General features: G+C 56.5%; 1 protein-coding gene across 2 annotated transcripts in view; it reads right to left on the bottom strand.

Annotated features, from left to right (window-relative positions):
* Positions 1–382: 382 nt before the first annotated feature.
* Positions 383–16,692, bottom strand: part of PDE2A (phosphodiesterase 2A) — a 100,244-nt gene continuing 83,934 nt past the window's right edge. For both annotated transcript variants that reach the window (XM_025356775.1, XM_025356776.1), the window contains 25 exons: positions 15,523–15,582; positions 14,652–14,805; positions 14,417–14,469; positions 14,130–14,204; positions 13,979–14,020; positions 13,403–13,468; positions 13,011–13,141; positions 10,289–10,400; positions 9,773–9,812; positions 9,590–9,653; positions 9,083–9,155; positions 8,762–8,939; positions 8,407–8,519; positions 7,646–7,723; positions 6,654–6,776; positions 6,110–6,180; positions 5,592–5,714; positions 5,132–5,219; positions 4,822–4,869; positions 3,776–3,850; positions 3,523–3,622; positions 3,137–3,249; positions 2,716–2,754; positions 2,473–2,579; positions 383–1,833 (listed from right to left, as the gene is read on the bottom strand). In XM_025356775.1, coding sequence (XP_025212560.1) covers positions 1,623–1,833; positions 2,473–2,579; positions 2,716–2,754; positions 3,137–3,249; positions 3,523–3,622; positions 3,776–3,850; positions 4,822–4,869; positions 5,132–5,219; positions 5,592–5,714; positions 6,110–6,180; positions 6,654–6,776; positions 7,646–7,723; positions 8,407–8,519; positions 8,762–8,939; positions 9,083–9,155; positions 9,590–9,653; positions 9,773–9,812; positions 10,289–10,400; positions 13,011–13,141; positions 13,403–13,468; positions 13,979–14,020; positions 14,130–14,204; positions 14,417–14,469; positions 14,652–14,805; positions 15,523–15,582 — 2,337 coding nt within the window. In that variant the 3' untranslated portion in view covers positions 383–1,622. The remainder of the gene's footprint in view (positions 1,834–2,472; positions 2,580–2,715; positions 2,755–3,136; positions 3,250–3,522; positions 3,623–3,775; positions 3,851–4,821; positions 4,870–5,131; positions 5,220–5,591; positions 5,715–6,109; positions 6,181–6,653; positions 6,777–7,645; positions 7,724–8,406; positions 8,520–8,761; positions 8,940–9,082; positions 9,156–9,589; positions 9,654–9,772; positions 9,813–10,288; positions 10,401–13,010; positions 13,142–13,402; positions 13,469–13,978; positions 14,021–14,129; positions 14,205–14,416; positions 14,470–14,651; positions 14,806–15,522; positions 15,583–16,692) is intronic.

Here is a 16,692-nt window from a genome sequence, read left to right on the forward strand (position 1 = left end):
GGGCACTCATGACCAGGGCAGGCCAGCACTGGGAGGGTCTAGGACGAGCTCCAGGCTACCTCCTCCAGGCAACCTGCCTGCTTGCCTCAACCTCTCAGTTTTCCCTCTACTCCACAATCTCTGCCAGCCAACATGTCCCATCACTGCTGCATGGCCAGACCTTCTCATCTGCCACCCACCCCTTAACCTCCACGATCTGGCACAGGGCTGGCCCAAGGAGTACCCCAACAAGTCTATGACTTCCCCAGAAGAGGGGCTAGGCACCAAGGGTGAGAGGCTCTGGAAGCCATGGAGTTCCAAAGGGCGTTTGCCTCTCCCAGTTCTATTACCCCGCTCCACCCACCCCAAGCACAAAGTCAGAAAACAGCCCCATAGGGGAGAACTGGTAGAAAGAAATAGATTTATTCTCATGTACAAAGCGGTCAGCCCACAGGACCATATACGACAGTTGCACAGAGTCCTAGAAAAACGCATCTCTCTAAAGGCAACTCAGAAAGGTAAGGCAGGTGGACCCCCTCCCCCACCCCGCAACGCACACAGAATGAAACAGAGAAAAAGAGAGAAGCCAGTGGCCAGGCTAACCCAAGAGTCCTGGCCCTATGGGGTCTCCCAAGCCCTAGGGCACAGGTGGATATGGCCTTGAAGAGAGAGCCCTGCCAGGGCTGAGGCCAGGTCTCTCCCTAGCTGCAGGAATGGGGAAGGGGCTCAGGCCAAGGGGTACACTCAGGGGGCCTCTGAGGGACTCAGGGTTGGGCTCTCTGGGCCCTAGGGTGGCAGAAACATTCCACAGCCTCTGCTGGGACTCCGCAGAGCGATAGAGCTATTTTAGACATTGATCTAAAATGGATCTTAGAGCATGGATTGTCTTACCCTCCTGTTTGGCCCAGACAGGGGGAGAGACTTGCCCAGCGTCACACAGGCAGGAGGAAGCATGGCTGGCTCATTCATACCTGGGCCTGTCTCCCAGTGTGGGGATCCCTCCTGCCCATCAAGCCCATCCTGCTTCTTCCCGAGCCCCTTCTCTGCAGAGCACTGAGCTGCCCCTCGGCAGCTTCCTCCTGGGGCCCCTGTATCCCCCAGGTCCCAATCCCACTGTCACTAGAGTGGTGGTCCTCGGGGGGCCTTCGCCCTGCAGCTGTTTCTAGTCCTCCCACAGAACTAAGGACTGTTTCCAAGACCCCACACTCTGCTCACTCAGATGTCTCACTTTCCCCTTCCATGAGGATCCTGGAGACCCCAAGGGATGGGAGTCCTCCAAGGGAAAGGAGCAAAGATCTGGTGGGGCAGGAATGGGGCAAGGAGAAACCATCAAGCTGCAGGGACAAAGAATGGCTTGGGAAAGACTTGCCAAGGTGTGGTCAGAGGCGCAGAGCAGGGTCCACTGCTCATTGGTCACCCCTGTGCTCTCAGAGGACAAATCACAAAGTCTCCGTGAGGCTGGAAGTCTTGCTTCCATTATACAGACGAGAAAGCTGAGGCCCAGGAAGGTAGTACTTGTCCAGGGTCACACAGGAAGTCCTGGTCTAGAACACAGGACTCCTGGCTCTGTTCCCAGTGCATCTGCTCAGACCAGTGGAGGGCTGTGGGAGGTGGCCTGGGCAGGGAAGTGTCCCTGGAGGGGATCACTCAGCATCAAGGCTGCAGCAGCCATTGATGGGAGCCCCAGTGCCATCCAGATCAGGCACCTCATACTCCTCATCCAGGAAGTCCAGCGAGTTGTTACTTGGGAGGCCGCGGATGGTGAACTTGTGGGACACCTTGGTCCAGTGCTCACGGTTGGAGGCCACACGCTCGTACAGCTCTGCTGCTTTGGGGAACAGGTCCTGCAACAGCCTGTGGGTGCATGGGGGCAGAGGGCAAGAGGACAGAAATCAGACCATGGGCAGCAAGAAAGACTAGGGCTACACAGCAAATAGAACTTCCACAAGGGCCAGGCACGGTGGCTCATGCCTGTAATCCCAGCGCTCAGGGAGCCAAGGTGTGCGGATCACCTGAAGTCAGGAGTTCAAGACCAGCCTGACCAAAATGGTGAAACCCCATCTCTACTAAAAATACAAAATTAGCCGGGCATGGTGGCACGTGCCTGTAATCTCAGCTACTCGGGAGGCTGAGGCAGGAGAATCACTGGAACCCAGAACGGGGAGGTTGCAGTGAGACAAGATCATACCATTGCACTCCTCCAGCCTGGGCAACAGAGTGAGACTCCATTTCAAAAAAACAAGAACTTCCACAAGAATGTGAGACAGAGGAGGACACCTAGGAAAGCATGATGGTCTCTTTCCACTGCAGACCAAGGATGAAGTGAAGGACCCACTGAGTGGCACAGCAGGAGACAGTTGTGCCCAGAGGCAAGGGGGTGAATCACTTGGAGCTGGGCCAGGCCAATCTCAGCACATGTGTTTGCTGTGATGTCCCCACTCCAGCCTACCCTTACTGTGCAGGGTGCCAGCTTGTCCCCATGAGCTCACTCACTTGTAGATGGGCATTGCAATGTGCTCCATGAAGCTGATTTGTAGCTCGGGGATATAGGCCTTCTCCCGGTCCATCATCTCCATTGGCCTGTTGCCCATGGCCTTTTCCTGCAGGCATCAAGTCATCAGGTCTGTCCCTCTCATTCCTCCATTGGGTACCAGGGTCAGGCTAGTTCAAGCCCTCCCTGCCCCAGGCCAGGAACCCTCCCCCAACCTGGACATCCTGGGGTCACTCCACACATACCAGGTCTCCCTGGGAGAAGAATTCTTTGTAGATCAGCTCCTGAAAGGCCAACACTCTCATCACATCCTGCACATAGGACACATCCACCCAAGCTCCTCTGACAGCCCGTTCCCAGGAGAGAAAACTGAGGTCCAGGGATTCAGTCCCAGCTCAGGAGCTGTCCCACCAGCCCCAGCCTGGCATGGCGATGGCCCCAGGCAAGGAGTGGCGGGGTTGGGGCCCACCTTCCACCAACCACTGACTTGCTAGGTCTGTTCCCCTTTCTGAGTCTCCATTTGTCACCCTGAGATGGTCTAGGTTTCTGTCTTCCCAGAACACAGCCAGGCTGAGCTGAGCAGAGAGATGGTGTTCAGGCGGCAGGGGGCATCCAGAGCTGGGCAGGGTGGGCAGCCTATGCCTTCCCAGGGAGGACTGCACCTACCGCGATCTTTCTCGTGGTCTTCCAGCCCTTGGTCTGGTCAGAGAGGTCACAGGAGGTCATGAGGAGGCAGAGGAGGAGTCTGTGATGCTGCTTGTTGTTTCGGTCGTAGCCCACTGTTGAGGGGAGGATGGGGTCAAGGAGCGGGGCCCAGCCTCCTTGCCCTTCTGAGGACAAGGCTCCCAGGGCCCAACCCAGAGTGCTGTAGGGAATTGGGCACTCTTGATGGGAGCCAAGGGGCCAGTGCTGGGTCTGCCTGGTGGGGCTGTGCAGTCAGAGAAGGGTTGATGCTGCAGGGGACAGGTCTGCACCCCGGGAATGCTCCCCTGGCAAATCCTTCCCCTGGTTGTTCCTTCCCACCCCCAAGGCCTGGGGCTAACAGCAGTCACCCTCAGCCATCTTCTGGAGGTCCTTGAAGATGCGGAGATGGTGGGCCAGGTCCGTGGCCAAGATGATGTCCCGCATCAGATCCAGCATGCGCTGATAGTCCTGGGGCAAGGGCAGGGGTGTCATGGCCTCCTGCTGGACACCCCCACCCATTTACCCATCCCAGTGAGCCTCCACTCCTTGGCTCCTTCTCCCACCTCCAGCCAGCTCCCAGCTCTCCCCCTCAATCCCCACCCCCACCCCCAACCCCATCACCTTCCGGGAGAAATGATCAAAGATGTTGCAGCCGTGGGTGTTGAGGATGGCGATGGCCTGAGCAAAGTGGTGCCTCTGGGGGGAGAGGAGTGATGGGGTCCCGGCTGGGGCAGAGGGGCTCCCCTCACCACTGACCCCAAGAGAGGAAGCAGGGCCTGGTCCAGCTCCAGCCCCCAGGTCAGCAGAGCAGTCAGAAAGGGGGAGTCAGGGGCCCCAGTTCCCTTTCTGAGCTCTGTTTCAACCCTCTGTGTGACCCAGGGCGAGTCCCTAGACCACTCTGACCCTCAGACTCCTCAGCTGTCACATGCAGGGAGGGACCCAACAACGTAAGCTCTGGGGTCCCTGAAAGCTGGAACATTTTTGAAATGATCCCTTGGAGTCCTAGACACTAAATCATGCAGAATGCATTTGTTTGCTGACAAGGAGAGGCAGTGATGAGGCAAGGGCAATGCCCCTGTTTCTGGATGCTGAATGGCTGTCACTCAGAAGAGGAGCAGCTTATCCCAGGGGGCAAAGGGCAGAACCAGCACTGCCACCAGGCCTCCTGGGAGAGAGACAGAGCACCCCATCTCTGGGGGTGTGCAAGCAGAGGCAGCCTCTGGAGGGGTGTTGTGGGAAGCAGCATAGGGCAAGGTGACTTTGGAAATGTGTCTCCCACTCTGGGCAAGCCCTGTGCCAAGTGCAGGAAACTCAGAAATGGCTCAGACCTTGTGCATGCGGAGGTAGGCAGACCCAAACCAAACAATCTAAGGTGATGCTAAGTGATGGGAGTGGAGCCCATCCCAAGCTTGGCAGGAGGGGGCTGAATGGGGTGTTCCCAGGCAGCCAAAGGGAAACGCACTGAACATAAATCCTTGCTATCATCTGCACCTGCACCCTTCCAAGCCCACTCCAGGAAAATGAGCCAGACATGTCCTAGGTGTGGCTGCAGCTCTCGCAGCCTGTCTGGAGAGCATGGTTTGGGAATAGCGGGAGCTGGGTCATAACTTTGCAAGTCACTGGCCTTAGAGGGGAAAGAGGATGGGGGTGGGACACAAGAGTGATACCTCCATGACGGAGCCCTCGGAGCTGTAGAGCGCAGCCAGCACAGATTTCTGGAAAAGCCCAGGAAAACTGTGGTCACTCCTCACATCTGGATCCAAGTGCCACTGCTTTAGGCTAAGCAGTGTCCTGCCCTTCCCAACTTTCTCCCCTCCTTCCTATCTCAAAGTCATGGGCAAACCCTGGGGGAACCTCCTCCTGTGTTTAAACTTGGCTTCTGGTCTCACTGGCTCCCACCTGCCTTCAGGCTGGGAGAGGATGAGACTCCCAGACACCCCATGCAGGGTTCCCACTGTGAGCAGGGCAGGGTCTCACCGAGGCCACCTGGAAAGAGTTGTTTGTGCCTCTGTGGTCCAGGTCGTGACACATGCAGGAAATAAACAAGGCAAAGATCTCGATGTCCCTGGTTGAGAGGCAGAAAGGAAAAAAAAAAGAGATCAGCCCACAGTCCCCTCCCCAAACCCCCAAGGGGATGACATGCCCAGGAGCCACTGGGACAGGAGTTGGAACACCTGGGTTCCCTTCCTGGAAAGAAGCACTGGTTTGGAGCCCAGCAGACCCAGGTTTAAATCAGGCTCAGTCTTCACTGGCTGCTTGACTGTGAGCAAGCCCCTCCTGGAAGATGGGGCTTGCAGCCTTCCCCTTGAGTCCCCTGGGGCTAAGAAGATCCCATGAGGCAGTGTGTGTAAAGTGCCTGACACACAGGGGGTGCTTCCCTGTCCCAGGGAAGGGGACCCCAGCGGCTGCCAGATGTGGGGGAGATGCAGCCACTCACTCGAGGTAGTTGGTGAGCTCCAGGTTCTTGTAGAGCAGGTAGCAGAAGTGGGAGACAGAAAAGGCGTGCATCCAGTTGTGATAGGGGGGATCTCGGTAGCCCTTCTTCACCATCAAACAGAACCTGGGGGAGGGGAGAGGGCAGCAGAGGGGCCTCAGCCTCTCCTCCTCCATCAGGGCCCCATGATGGCAGACTGCATGTCCCCTCCATCCCTGAGGGACCCTCCACAGCTTTCCTTGATGATTCTGTGTTAGCAGGAAGTTCCTATGCACATCTAACTTAAACCTCTGGTTACACACTCTCGGCCTTGCCTCCAGGCTCTGCCTTGCCCCATTTCTTGCCTTTATTGACAGTTCAGTGTCTAGGAATTGCTTCTCACTCATGGATCCTCCCCACCCCCATACGACTGGGTCTCCCCAGTCATCCTTAGAGAGATCCTCTCCAGAATGCCAGGGGCAATGGATGTGACAGTAGGAAAGAGGGAGGCGAAGACTGGGGCTGTCTGCATGTGGACGAACCGGGCCAGGGTCGGGCAGTCAATTTTGTAGTTGTTGATGAAATTCATGTCCTGCAGCATGCTCAGGATGGCCTGGAGAGGGCAGAGGGAGGGATCAGAGGGGCTGCCAGTATCAAGATGGGACCCCCGCCTGGGCCCTTCTTCAAGCTCCACACTCAAAATCTGGAGTCTTAGAAACTTAAATCTAAACTAGAGAACCACAAAATAACTGAAGCAACCGTTCTCGGAGCTATGCATTTTTAGAGATCTAAGAACTAAGAACTCGTGAAACCAAGCCCACACAAAATGTTAGAAAAACGGGGTTGGGAGGGATGCAAACCCTGAGGTCACATGCCCTGGGCATGGTTGTTCCAAGACAGCCCTTGGCATCATCCAGTCCAGCCTCTAGCCCCTGGGCAGGCCCCATGGCCTCATGATGGCAGACTACATGCCCCTCCATCTCTGAGGAACCCTCCACAGCCTTCGTTGATGACTCTGTCTTCCCAGGAAGTTCTTGATGCACATTTAACTTAAGCCTCTGGCTACACAAGTGGAGAGCAACTCACCATGGACGTGTCATCCTCGGGCAGGGAACGAGGGGTATAGGTGAAACTTGCAAAATTGGAGTCAATGGCAGCCACAGGCTGGATTCCATCATGGAGAAGCTTGGTAGACTCATCATCGGAGACCTAGAGGAGACCAGCCAGAGCATTAGAAGATAGCCTTCACCCCATCCGGTGTCTTCACCCTCAAATTCCCATAGAAGGTGGGGGATCCATCACCCAGAATGCACCACAGTTGGACCACCACACTGTGGACTGTAACTGGGCAGGAAATCACAACCCTCCCCTCACAGCCCTGCAGCCCACCCCGCGTGCCTCCCTGCAGGTGACCACCCTTTATCTGTTACAGCCTAATCTTGGCAAAGATTGAGAACACTCCTTCATGACACCCCCAAACCGTGGCAGCATTTCACACACAGTAACTGTAGCAGTCCTCCTTTTGTGGAGACCTTTCTACTCTAACCTTAACTCTTCCTACTACACTTTTGATCCACCTCACAAGGTCTGGGCCTCTCTGGTTTGGACACAGGTGAGAGGAAATGTCCAAATGAACAGCAACTACCATATACATGGAACTAAGCCAGCTTCTCTGATCCAGGGTAGGGAATGGGATAGATTATCAGCAATTAAGACTGCCCAGGACTCCATGGGCATTGTACCTAGGGAAGCCATGAGGACAGGTCCTGAGTGAGCTTCCCAACCCTCAGTAATTCCCAAGATGGGAATTATTCCCTAAACATGGGGAATACCTGGCTGAACCAAATTATTCCCTGGGCTGGTTCCTCTGGCTACTTCCAGCCTTGGGACTCAGCTCAGAAGCAGGTTGGAGGAGAGGTCTCTAAGCAGGGGTGGGAACTGCCCCTAAGGAGGGCAAGAGGCCTGCTATGGCTCTGGGCCTATCCTCTCATCCTCAGTAGAGATAGATCAGGAAGCCCTGCCTGGCCCTGGGTCCCCGGGAATCTGGGAGGAGGACCAGAGGTCTCTGCAAGCCTCACCTTCATGTGATACATCATCATCTCATTGGCCAGGTGGCTGCGATACTGAGCCTCATTCACTTTTTTGTATAGGAGAGACTAGGGGAAAGAGAGAAAGATGGGGCTCAAGGAAGGTGGCTGTTAAAACTTAGCAATGCCCCAGACTGGGACGAAGGGGTCAGAAAGACACCCCACTTCCTGTCCCATTCTGGCCCCAGTCAAAACCTTCAAGCTCCAGTCCACAGTAAAGACCCCACCCCCATTTTCATCCAGACCCCCGCACCAGCTCCTCCACCTCAAGTCCTGCCAGCATTTGGTCTGGCCCTTTGCACCGCCCCCCATATCTGATCCAGGCTTCAGTGATGGAGCCTAAGGCCCCTGGCAGGGAAGGAGAAGCAAGGAGGGGATCATGTCAGGGACCTTGGGGCTGGATTCCCAGGCCAGAGCGCCAGCAGGCCTGGACACCGAGACCCAGCACTTCCAAAAAAGCACCCGGCCTGGGCTGAGGCTGCTTCCAGGGAAGAGAGGAGGTTTTGACAACGGGAGCTTCTCATGGTCCCAGGAGGCAGAGTTGACAGGACAGGAAATCGTATCCCCAATTTTTAGATGGGAAACTGAGCCCAGAGGTGGCCAGCGTGTCCTGAAGGCTACACAGCACCCCAGCGGCGGGACTGAGTGCCAGACCGAGGGATCAACCCACAGGGAGAGCCGGAGGAGAAGGGAGGGTCCCTGGTGGGCCCCGCCCCTATCACCCGACACCCTACTCCCACCCCCGCCCTCACATGGGCGATGCTGATGCCACAGTAGATGGAGAAGGCCGTCGCCAGGTCCTCGTCGAACTTGCTGAACCACGGCCCATTGATCTTGTTCACCAGCTCAGCCACACCGATGACCTCTGGGGAAGGGAGAGGGGCAAGGAACCACCGCTGGAGGGAGGGATTGGGTGGAGGGAGGGAACCGGCGGGGACCTGCCCTCGCAGTTTCGGCTGGTGACATCCCAGATATGAAACCCGACTCCCTTCTGCTCCGGGACGCCGAAGGCGGTGGGGAAGTGTTGCCCACCCCGCGCCGGACCCGCCCTGCCCCGCGCAGGTGCCGCCCCAGCCCCGCCCCTCCGCCCCGGGCAGCCACACGCACCCTGGTTCTCGTTCTTGATGGGGAAGCAGAGGATGTTGCGCGTGCGGAAGCCGGTGCTGTCGTCTACGCCGCGGTAGAAAAGCGGATGGGCATATGCGTCCGGGATGTTCAGGATCTGGCCGGTGGTCGCCACGTGTCCCGCGATGCCCTGATCGGCCGGGATGCGGATCTCGTAGCTCTGCCGGGGAAGAGATGGAGTCGAGAGGAAGAAGTTAGTGACTCGACCACAGAGGGGACTATTAAACGTCGGGCCGCTCCCCAGCGCCCCCGGAGGACTCCCGGACACCCCTAGGGCCACATACTCCCTCCACAGTCGCTCACCTCATCATCCACCACACCCCCATCGAACACCTTGGCCACCAGTTCATTCTGATCCAGCAGGAACACAGAGCAGCTGTGGAGGGAGGGGGTTCGGTCCTCTGGGGCCTGACAACCCCCTCTGACCTGACAACCCCCTCTGATCGCCCTCACTTTCCATAAGGAGGCAAAGGCCGGATTTTCGAGGCCTGGGAGGAGTGCTCCAAGGTAAGCCACTCTGCTCAGGGCTGGCTGGCTCCAGAAACCTATCCATTCAAGTGTGTTTTTTGGAAGCACCTACTATGTGCCAGGCACTGTGATAGGACCTGAGGATCCAAAGCCAGCCCTGTCCCTGCTGTCATCGGAGCTTACAGTCTAGTGAGGGAGACAGACATGAAATAAAGGATCCCTCAAAAGGTGATGAGGTCACATAGAAGGCAGAGAAGGGGAAGTGGGTTGGGCAGGAAAGGAGATGATGCGGACTGAAGGCCACAGCCTCTCTCGTCCTGTCCCCTGGATAGAGTCACTCACATCTCTGCGTTGCTGAGGTTTCTGGCCTCTGTGATGATCTCCTGGAGCAGGACAGAGACGTCATCTGGGTGAGGGAGAAGACCAGGCATGGTGAGACCAGGCTGCCAAGCCCTCCCACCTCTCCTCTGCAACTGCCAGCCCCCGTACCCACACACAGCTAGGCATAGAGAACAGTGCACTCACCCAGGTGGGTGAAGAGGTTCTTTGCCACTTGGAGAAGAGCCTGGAATGAAGGAAATGGAGATCATAGGTGGTCAGGGTACAGGGGTCACCCTATCTAACCCCCTGCCTCCAACAGCATCCGGGTCTTCTCCTTCCTTCCCTAGGGCTCACTGGACAAGCCAGAAACTGTCAGTGTCTAATTATATCATTTGGCTACTAAGTGAAGGAGTAGGGGAATCGCCCCAGTGCAAGTGAGGAGTCTCCTGAGTGTCTCAGCCGCCTTCACACCAGCTCTAGCTGCCTAGGTGTTGCTGTAGTGCCCAGATTGAACACTAGAGGGCGATCACATACAGTGCCTGCGGGCAGTGGCGCGGGTCCTGAGCAACTGCAGGCCTCCAAGTCATTAGGTTAGGGAACCACCTGGGGAAGGGCTGCCACCAGTCCAGAAAGACATGGGCATTTCCCTTCTGAATGGGTCTCAGGGGCTGAAAACTGGGCGAGTCAGTGCCCAAGAGAGACCCAAGGCAGGTCACTCACCTGGCACTCACACTTGAGTTTCTGTTCCTTCTGGAAGGCCAGGGTGCTGGTGAGCACGGTGCTGGTGTAGTGGAAGCAGTGCTGGATAACATGTTCGTCCTGGTCGGTGAACCTGGAGGAGGGTGTGGGCTCAGGAGGGAGGGAAGGGAAGACCGGCTTCTCTCCCCACTCTCCTTACTTCTGTTCCACCAGAAGCCCACAGGGGTACCCACCTGCCAACTATATAACCACTGCACAGGCCCTTGGAACAGCTTCCCACCCCCATGCCCTGCAGACTGGGGGCTCCCTGAGGGGAGGGCTCCAGTCTGCCTTAGATACTTGAAACCAGAGCCATACCTGCCCCCTCTGATTTGGGATTTACCCAGCCCAAAGCTGGGTCTCCTCCCTCAGACTAGAGACTGCCTGGGCTCAAGCTGGTGTTTTGCTCTTCCCCAGGCATGCCTCCAGCCTTAGGGAGGGGAAGTGGCACTGCCCTGTCTTGTGCAACTCCTGTCACTACCCCACTCTCCCTGGACTCTGCTGGCCCTGATTCGGTGCCCCCAGAAATCCTAGGGTGGTGGTGTGGAGAGGACTGCTTGCCCTGCTCAGGGAGCTAGCTCTGGTGAGACAAGATCAGCCCCAAATCCTGCTTAGGTCATTCAATCTGGCCACCAAATGATTTGTCACTGGGGAGTTGCATGGGGCTGGGTGGACCAATGGTGTGGGTCATGGGAAGAACCTACCTCAGCCCACATCACGCTGCCCTGAGGCGTCCCTGCCTAAGCCCTTCCCCACTTTTTGGCTGACCTTGATGCTCTGCCCTTGTGGGGCATCCCCCACTCATGCTTGCCATCCAGTGATTCGGATCTAGATCCCATCCCCACCACCCTGGGTCTGTCTGCACACCTTCCTTACATTTGCAGTCCCTCAGCTAGCCCCACCCACCTCTCACCCCTCAACCCTGGACATCTCTCAGCTTCAGCCACACAAAGATCCTCATCATTCTGAGAAAACCTCGGGCTCTTTCACACCTTCATGCTTTTTTTTTCTACACTGTTCCCTCAGCCTAGAATACCCTTCTCACTCTCTTCCCTCTACGCCCTGAAAATGAGCTTTGAGTCTTATGAGATGGGGCCATGACTATATCATCCATGCCCAGTGCAGAGCGTGGTATAGTGGAAACACTTCGGAGAGCTTTGCTAATGTTGTCACTGTATCCTATCCCTGGCCTTGCCACCAGCCCCATCCCACTCACAGCTGAAGGGCTTCTGGAGCCCCTGCTCTCTGGCTACTTAGCTGTATTTCAGGAAGCTTCTCTGCAGTCACTGCACTGAGCTGAGCCCCACCCTGGCTCAGGTAGTCATTCAACACTCACTCCCTGAAATGTGTGGGACCCAGAGATGGCCCTGCCCCTGCCCTGGGCCTCAGGGCTGCCACCAAGGCCCCATCTTGTTTTCCTGCTGATACCACCTCTCCTCCAGCTCTGGGGCCATCCCAGAACCCAATCCCCCAGCCAGCAACGAGAGGTCATGGCCCCTGCTGGACCCCCATTCCCTCTACCTTCCCCTCCCCAAAGGCCTTCCCAAGGCCATCTGGTCAGCACTGGGATGGCAACATTAAGTGCTCAATATTTGTTTGCTGAATGGCATAAATTCTCCCACCATTAGGATGCCTACAAATTCCAGATGCCACCAATCTCACATTCTCCCTGCCTTAGCGGATTCTGCCTTCTGCCTTGCCCCTATCTTCGTTTCCCCAGGCCCACCCAACTGTCAACACAGTTCCATGCTGGTAGGTTCTGCAGCTCAGACCTAGGACTCCTGAATCTCCACCCTACTCCAGCAGACCTCAGGCCCAGGCTCTGACACCTACCTAGTCCCAGGCTCTCTAGTGTCCACCCCCTGCTGGAGCTCCAGGCCCTGAAACCCAGCCTGTTTGCTTAGACTCCAGAGGCCAGCATCCTATCAGCATCTCTTTGCATCAGGACTCAGCCCCTCATCTGTCTACTTCTCCTCACCTATGTGATGCAGCACAAACTTTCATCCCGCCAGCCCAAGTGTGAACCTGCACCCAGGACAGAAATGGCTCACCAGACACAGCACTATTTCTCCCTGAACTAAGATCCATTTGCAATAAAATTCAGGCACCTACTCCTGTTCATGAGTTGCTGTAGACATGAAATTTATTTATGACACCATTTCTAGACCCCAGGTTTGTCCTCAGTTCTCGAAATATGCTTCCCAACTAAGCCTCCAAGCCTGCTTCTCTGTCCACTGTGCCCTGCCCACCTCTTTTTTTTTTTTTTTTTTTGTATCATTTTTACTGCTGCCCTGTCAGGGGCTCAAAAGATCCACAGGTTTTCCCAGTCCCCAAGCATATTCCCTTTAGCCACGGTCCACTGTGTTGATGATGTTCTGTGAGTCCCAGAAGGTTCACCCAACCCAGAATGCACCCACCCCTCCATCTAGCAGTTTCTAGCAGTAATGCAAAAACAGGGATGGCAAGGGAGGGAGCCCAATACCCCAAGAGCAGATAACCCAAACTTCAGGAAGTGTGGGAAGAGAAGAGGAACCAGCTTGGACCTCAACATGACTTTCATTCTGTTGCATTAACACACCGTTCAACCCACTGCTGCTGAGACAGTAGCCCCGGTTCAGTACCCTTCCCACATTGTTACCCTAGTGGAGCCCTAGCCAGCCTCTCAGCAACATCTCCTGATCTGCATCATCCCACAAAGACTCACAAGTCTCCTTCTAGCTTGTTGAAGGCGCAGGCCAAGGCCACCACCTGGTCAGTGGCCCGGCTGATGACAGGGACACAGAGCATGGCCTGCAGCTCACAGCCCAACATACTCTGCAGCTGTTGCACATCCTCCTGCAAAGGGGAGACAAGTCAGGGCAGGGAATGAGCGGGGAGTATGCTTCCCTCCTCCAGCCCTCCATCACATTTTGCAATGGGCGGTTCTAAGGGACTCATGCAAGGCTGGAAGCTCCATGTCATGGAGATGGGATAGTAGAAAGTCCCCAGGTCTTATCTCCCCCATTCCTAGGCTGCTCTGTAACAGAGACCCTGGCTCTGGGGGATGGACAGTGGGGTCTCCCCTTTCCCCTCTGGGTCATCCAGGCCATCACTTACAGAGGTGAGGTCCTTCAGCTGGATGGACTTCTTGTCTTCCACCACCTGGCCCAGGCATCCTGTCAACTAGGGGGTGAGGAGAGACTGAGTCAGGGCCCAGCACTCCCCAGGTCAGGGGATCTCAACCTGTCCCCACCCTCAAGTCTGGAAGTTTCAAAGAACCCTTCAGTCAGTTCAAATGGTGGACAGGGTCAGCACTGATGAGCAGAGATGGAGGGGACTCTGGTAGAATCCCTATAGAAGATTCTAGGGTCTTCCCTAACTATGAGAGAGATAAGCAGACTCCAAGGATTCTCATCAACAGATTCTGGCAGATCCATATCCAGAAACACTCCAACAGAAGTGAGCAGGTCCCAGGTAAGCCTTTCTGTAGATGCTAAGAGATTCTTGCTGATAAAGCCTGATGATCACAGGTTGTGATCCCTGCAGCATTTCTAAGTAGATGCCAAGATCCAGATAATTCCATCGGATTCCAAGAGTCTAGAGGATCCAAATACTCCAGACAGATCCCAGGAGTGTCTACCCGGCCTCAACCGCCCCTGCAGACTCCAACGAGAACACAGACGAGGGACTCACGGGAAAGCTGATCTCTTCCCCGAGCACTTTGTCTCCGATGACCTGAGGAACAGAGTGCAGGGAGCCGGTTAAAGGCAAGGGATTTCCCCCTCGGAGACCCGAGTTCCTCGCCCAGCCCCGACCCAGCTCTACAGTGGACCTGGGCCCTCACCTTGCAAGAAAGCTGGAGACTGTCCTCCGACACCAGCAGGAGGCAGCAGCGGGATGCCCGGGTCTCCTGCTGCAGCTAAGGGAGGGACGAGGGAGGGCGAGGGGGTGACCGCGGATCCGGGCCACCCCACTCCCCACCTGCTCCCCTCTCCGGGGCTCTTCAGGGGGGTGGAGGAGAGGGGAAGGAGGGACATCCGTAATCGGAACTGAGATGGAGGGCTCAAGGGGAAGTCGGTCCCCGGAGGGAGACAGGACGGGGAGGTGGCCGGGAGGGGCGCAGGGACTCACGTATTGGAGCACTTTGAGCTGCAGGGAAGAGGCATCCAGGTCGTAGAGTTCCCCTGCAAGAACCAGGGGCGGGTCGGAGAGAGGGCCCCTCCGTACCTCCGTGCCCGGGTCCCTCGGGCGCCGCTCAGCTTCGCGCCGGGCCAGCCGCCAGCTCCCGGGACCGCCTAACCCGCCCACCTCCCCTCCAAGTTCTGCCCGGCCCCGCCCTCGTGACCTGCCCAGGCCGGGTCCTCACCGCACAGTTGCAGGATCTTTCGGTCGCGGTCGGTGTACGCTGCCCCGCCCTTCTGGTCTTCCACCGCCCCCTCCGGGCGGTTCTGGACGGCTCGGGGAGCCTCGCTGGGCCGGCGCTGCTGCAGGGCCTGCACCCTCCTCAGGGCCACCAAAGTCTGGGACACGCCGAGCGGTTAGCGCGCCGCTCGCCCCACCCTCGCTGCGCTTGCTGCCGCGGGATTCCTGCCTTTGCTCCTGCCGTTCCCTCTGCCTGCCGGGTCCATGGACCCCGTCGCCGTCCCAATCATCTCATCCCTGGACTCTACCTTCCTGAGGGCTCCCCCGGGGGCTCCCACCGCCCCTGGAGCGTCCAGCGGTCCAGGAACAGGAGGGTACAGTGTCTACCTCCATCTTTAGCCCCTAGATTCTTCCAAGACAAGATGTCAAATTTCTGTCTCTAGCCCCCTCAGGAAGTCGTAAGTCCTTGTTAAAGTCACAAAATCATAAAGTCTCAGGCATGAAAGAGCCTCAGTATCATTATGTGGAGGGTTCTTTCTAAATACAGATGCTCCTGGACTTAGGATGGGGTTGCTTCCCCATAAATCCATCGAAAAGTCAAGAAATTGTAAGTTGGCAACCGTGTGTATTTACAAGGTATTTGACCAGTTTTGTCTCACCACCGCCCTAGGTCAGTCGGTGCTATCATTATTCCCATTTTCAGGTGTGAAACTGAGGCTCAGAGAGGTTTAGTGACTTGCTCAAGGTCACACAGCTCAAAAGCATCAGAGCCAAAGCTAAAACCTAGGTCTGTCCAGCTCCCTGGCCAGAACATCTTCCCACCAGCTGTGATAAGGGTCTTCAGCCTCATGGTACGTGGCCCCGCTCCCACTCACATGCTTCTCCACTGCCTGCAGGCTCCATTCCTCATTGTCACTCAGCTGGCCACAGTGCACCTGGAGGGATGGGAGAAGGGAACTAGCTGTGACCTCTCCCAGTGTCTGTCTCTGCCAAAGTGCCCTCCCCATGAGCAGCACACACGGGTCCCCACCAACACATACACACTCAAGTCTGTGGGCCTCAGTGATAACCTCATCCTTCTGACACCCAGACAGCTCCAGGAAAATGCCCTCCTGTAGGAAGTCTCCTAGGACTAACCCAAAGATGTGAAACTTTTTTGTCTCTGCCTTTTCAATCACTGACTCATCAAGAGCACAGCCCAGGTGTATGGTTTAGGGGATGGAGGGACCTTAGACCCCTCTTCAGCTCCCAGCCTATGGAGTTCTGCGGGTCCTGATTTTAGAATTGGTGGTATTAGCTTTAGCCTCCCAGCTCTATCCTTTCTGAGTTAGGGTTTGAGCTGCCCCTAAGTCTTGGATAAAGGAATGGGTTCAGTATGATGCACCTGCCATGGTGAGGATGGATGGGTGAATGAATAAATGGATAAATGGGTTGGTGAAGTGCTTTGCCTTACGTGCGATTCTCACCACTGTGATGCAAGCCTCCACCTGGCAGGCAAGACATGGCCAGAAAACTGGAGTGACTTGCCCAAAATCACACAGCAGAAAGTGGCAGAGTGAAGACAGCACCACCCACTCCCTCTCGTTCTCTGCCCACACCTTTCCCCCTCTAGATCCACTCTCTCCACCACCCCCATCATCCTGTCCCTCTCCAAGTTCCCTGTGCCAGTCACCAGGGAACTCAGCCCATCTTTCATACTCTGTGAAGTCCCTTCCCCGACCCCTACTTGGGTGCTTGTAGAGGAAAATGAGAGACAGTGGGGAGGGAGGGTGGCAGCCTAGGGACCCACTACAGGCCCTGCCAGCAAGGCTCCCCACCTGCGTCACTAGCTTCCGGAGCCCACTCAAAGCTGCTCACCACCTGCAGAGCTCCCCACAGTGCCTGCACTGGGGGCCCCTCCTTTCTCCTCCCTCCCCAGTCAGCAGCCAATGCCTGCCTCAGCTCTGGGTCTCCTGCCAGGAGCAGATGGGGAGGAGGAGACCAGCAGGTTCTCGGGAAGCTCACAGTCTGACTGGGGTGGGATGAGTAGGGGGACATGACTGGGA

Source organism: Theropithecus gelada, chromosome 14, assembly GCF_003255815.1.
Source record: "Theropithecus gelada isolate Dixy chromosome 14, Tgel_1.0, whole genome shotgun sequence".
NCBI classification, from domain to species: domain Eukaryota; kingdom Metazoa; phylum Chordata; class Mammalia; order Primates; family Cercopithecidae; genus Theropithecus; species Theropithecus gelada.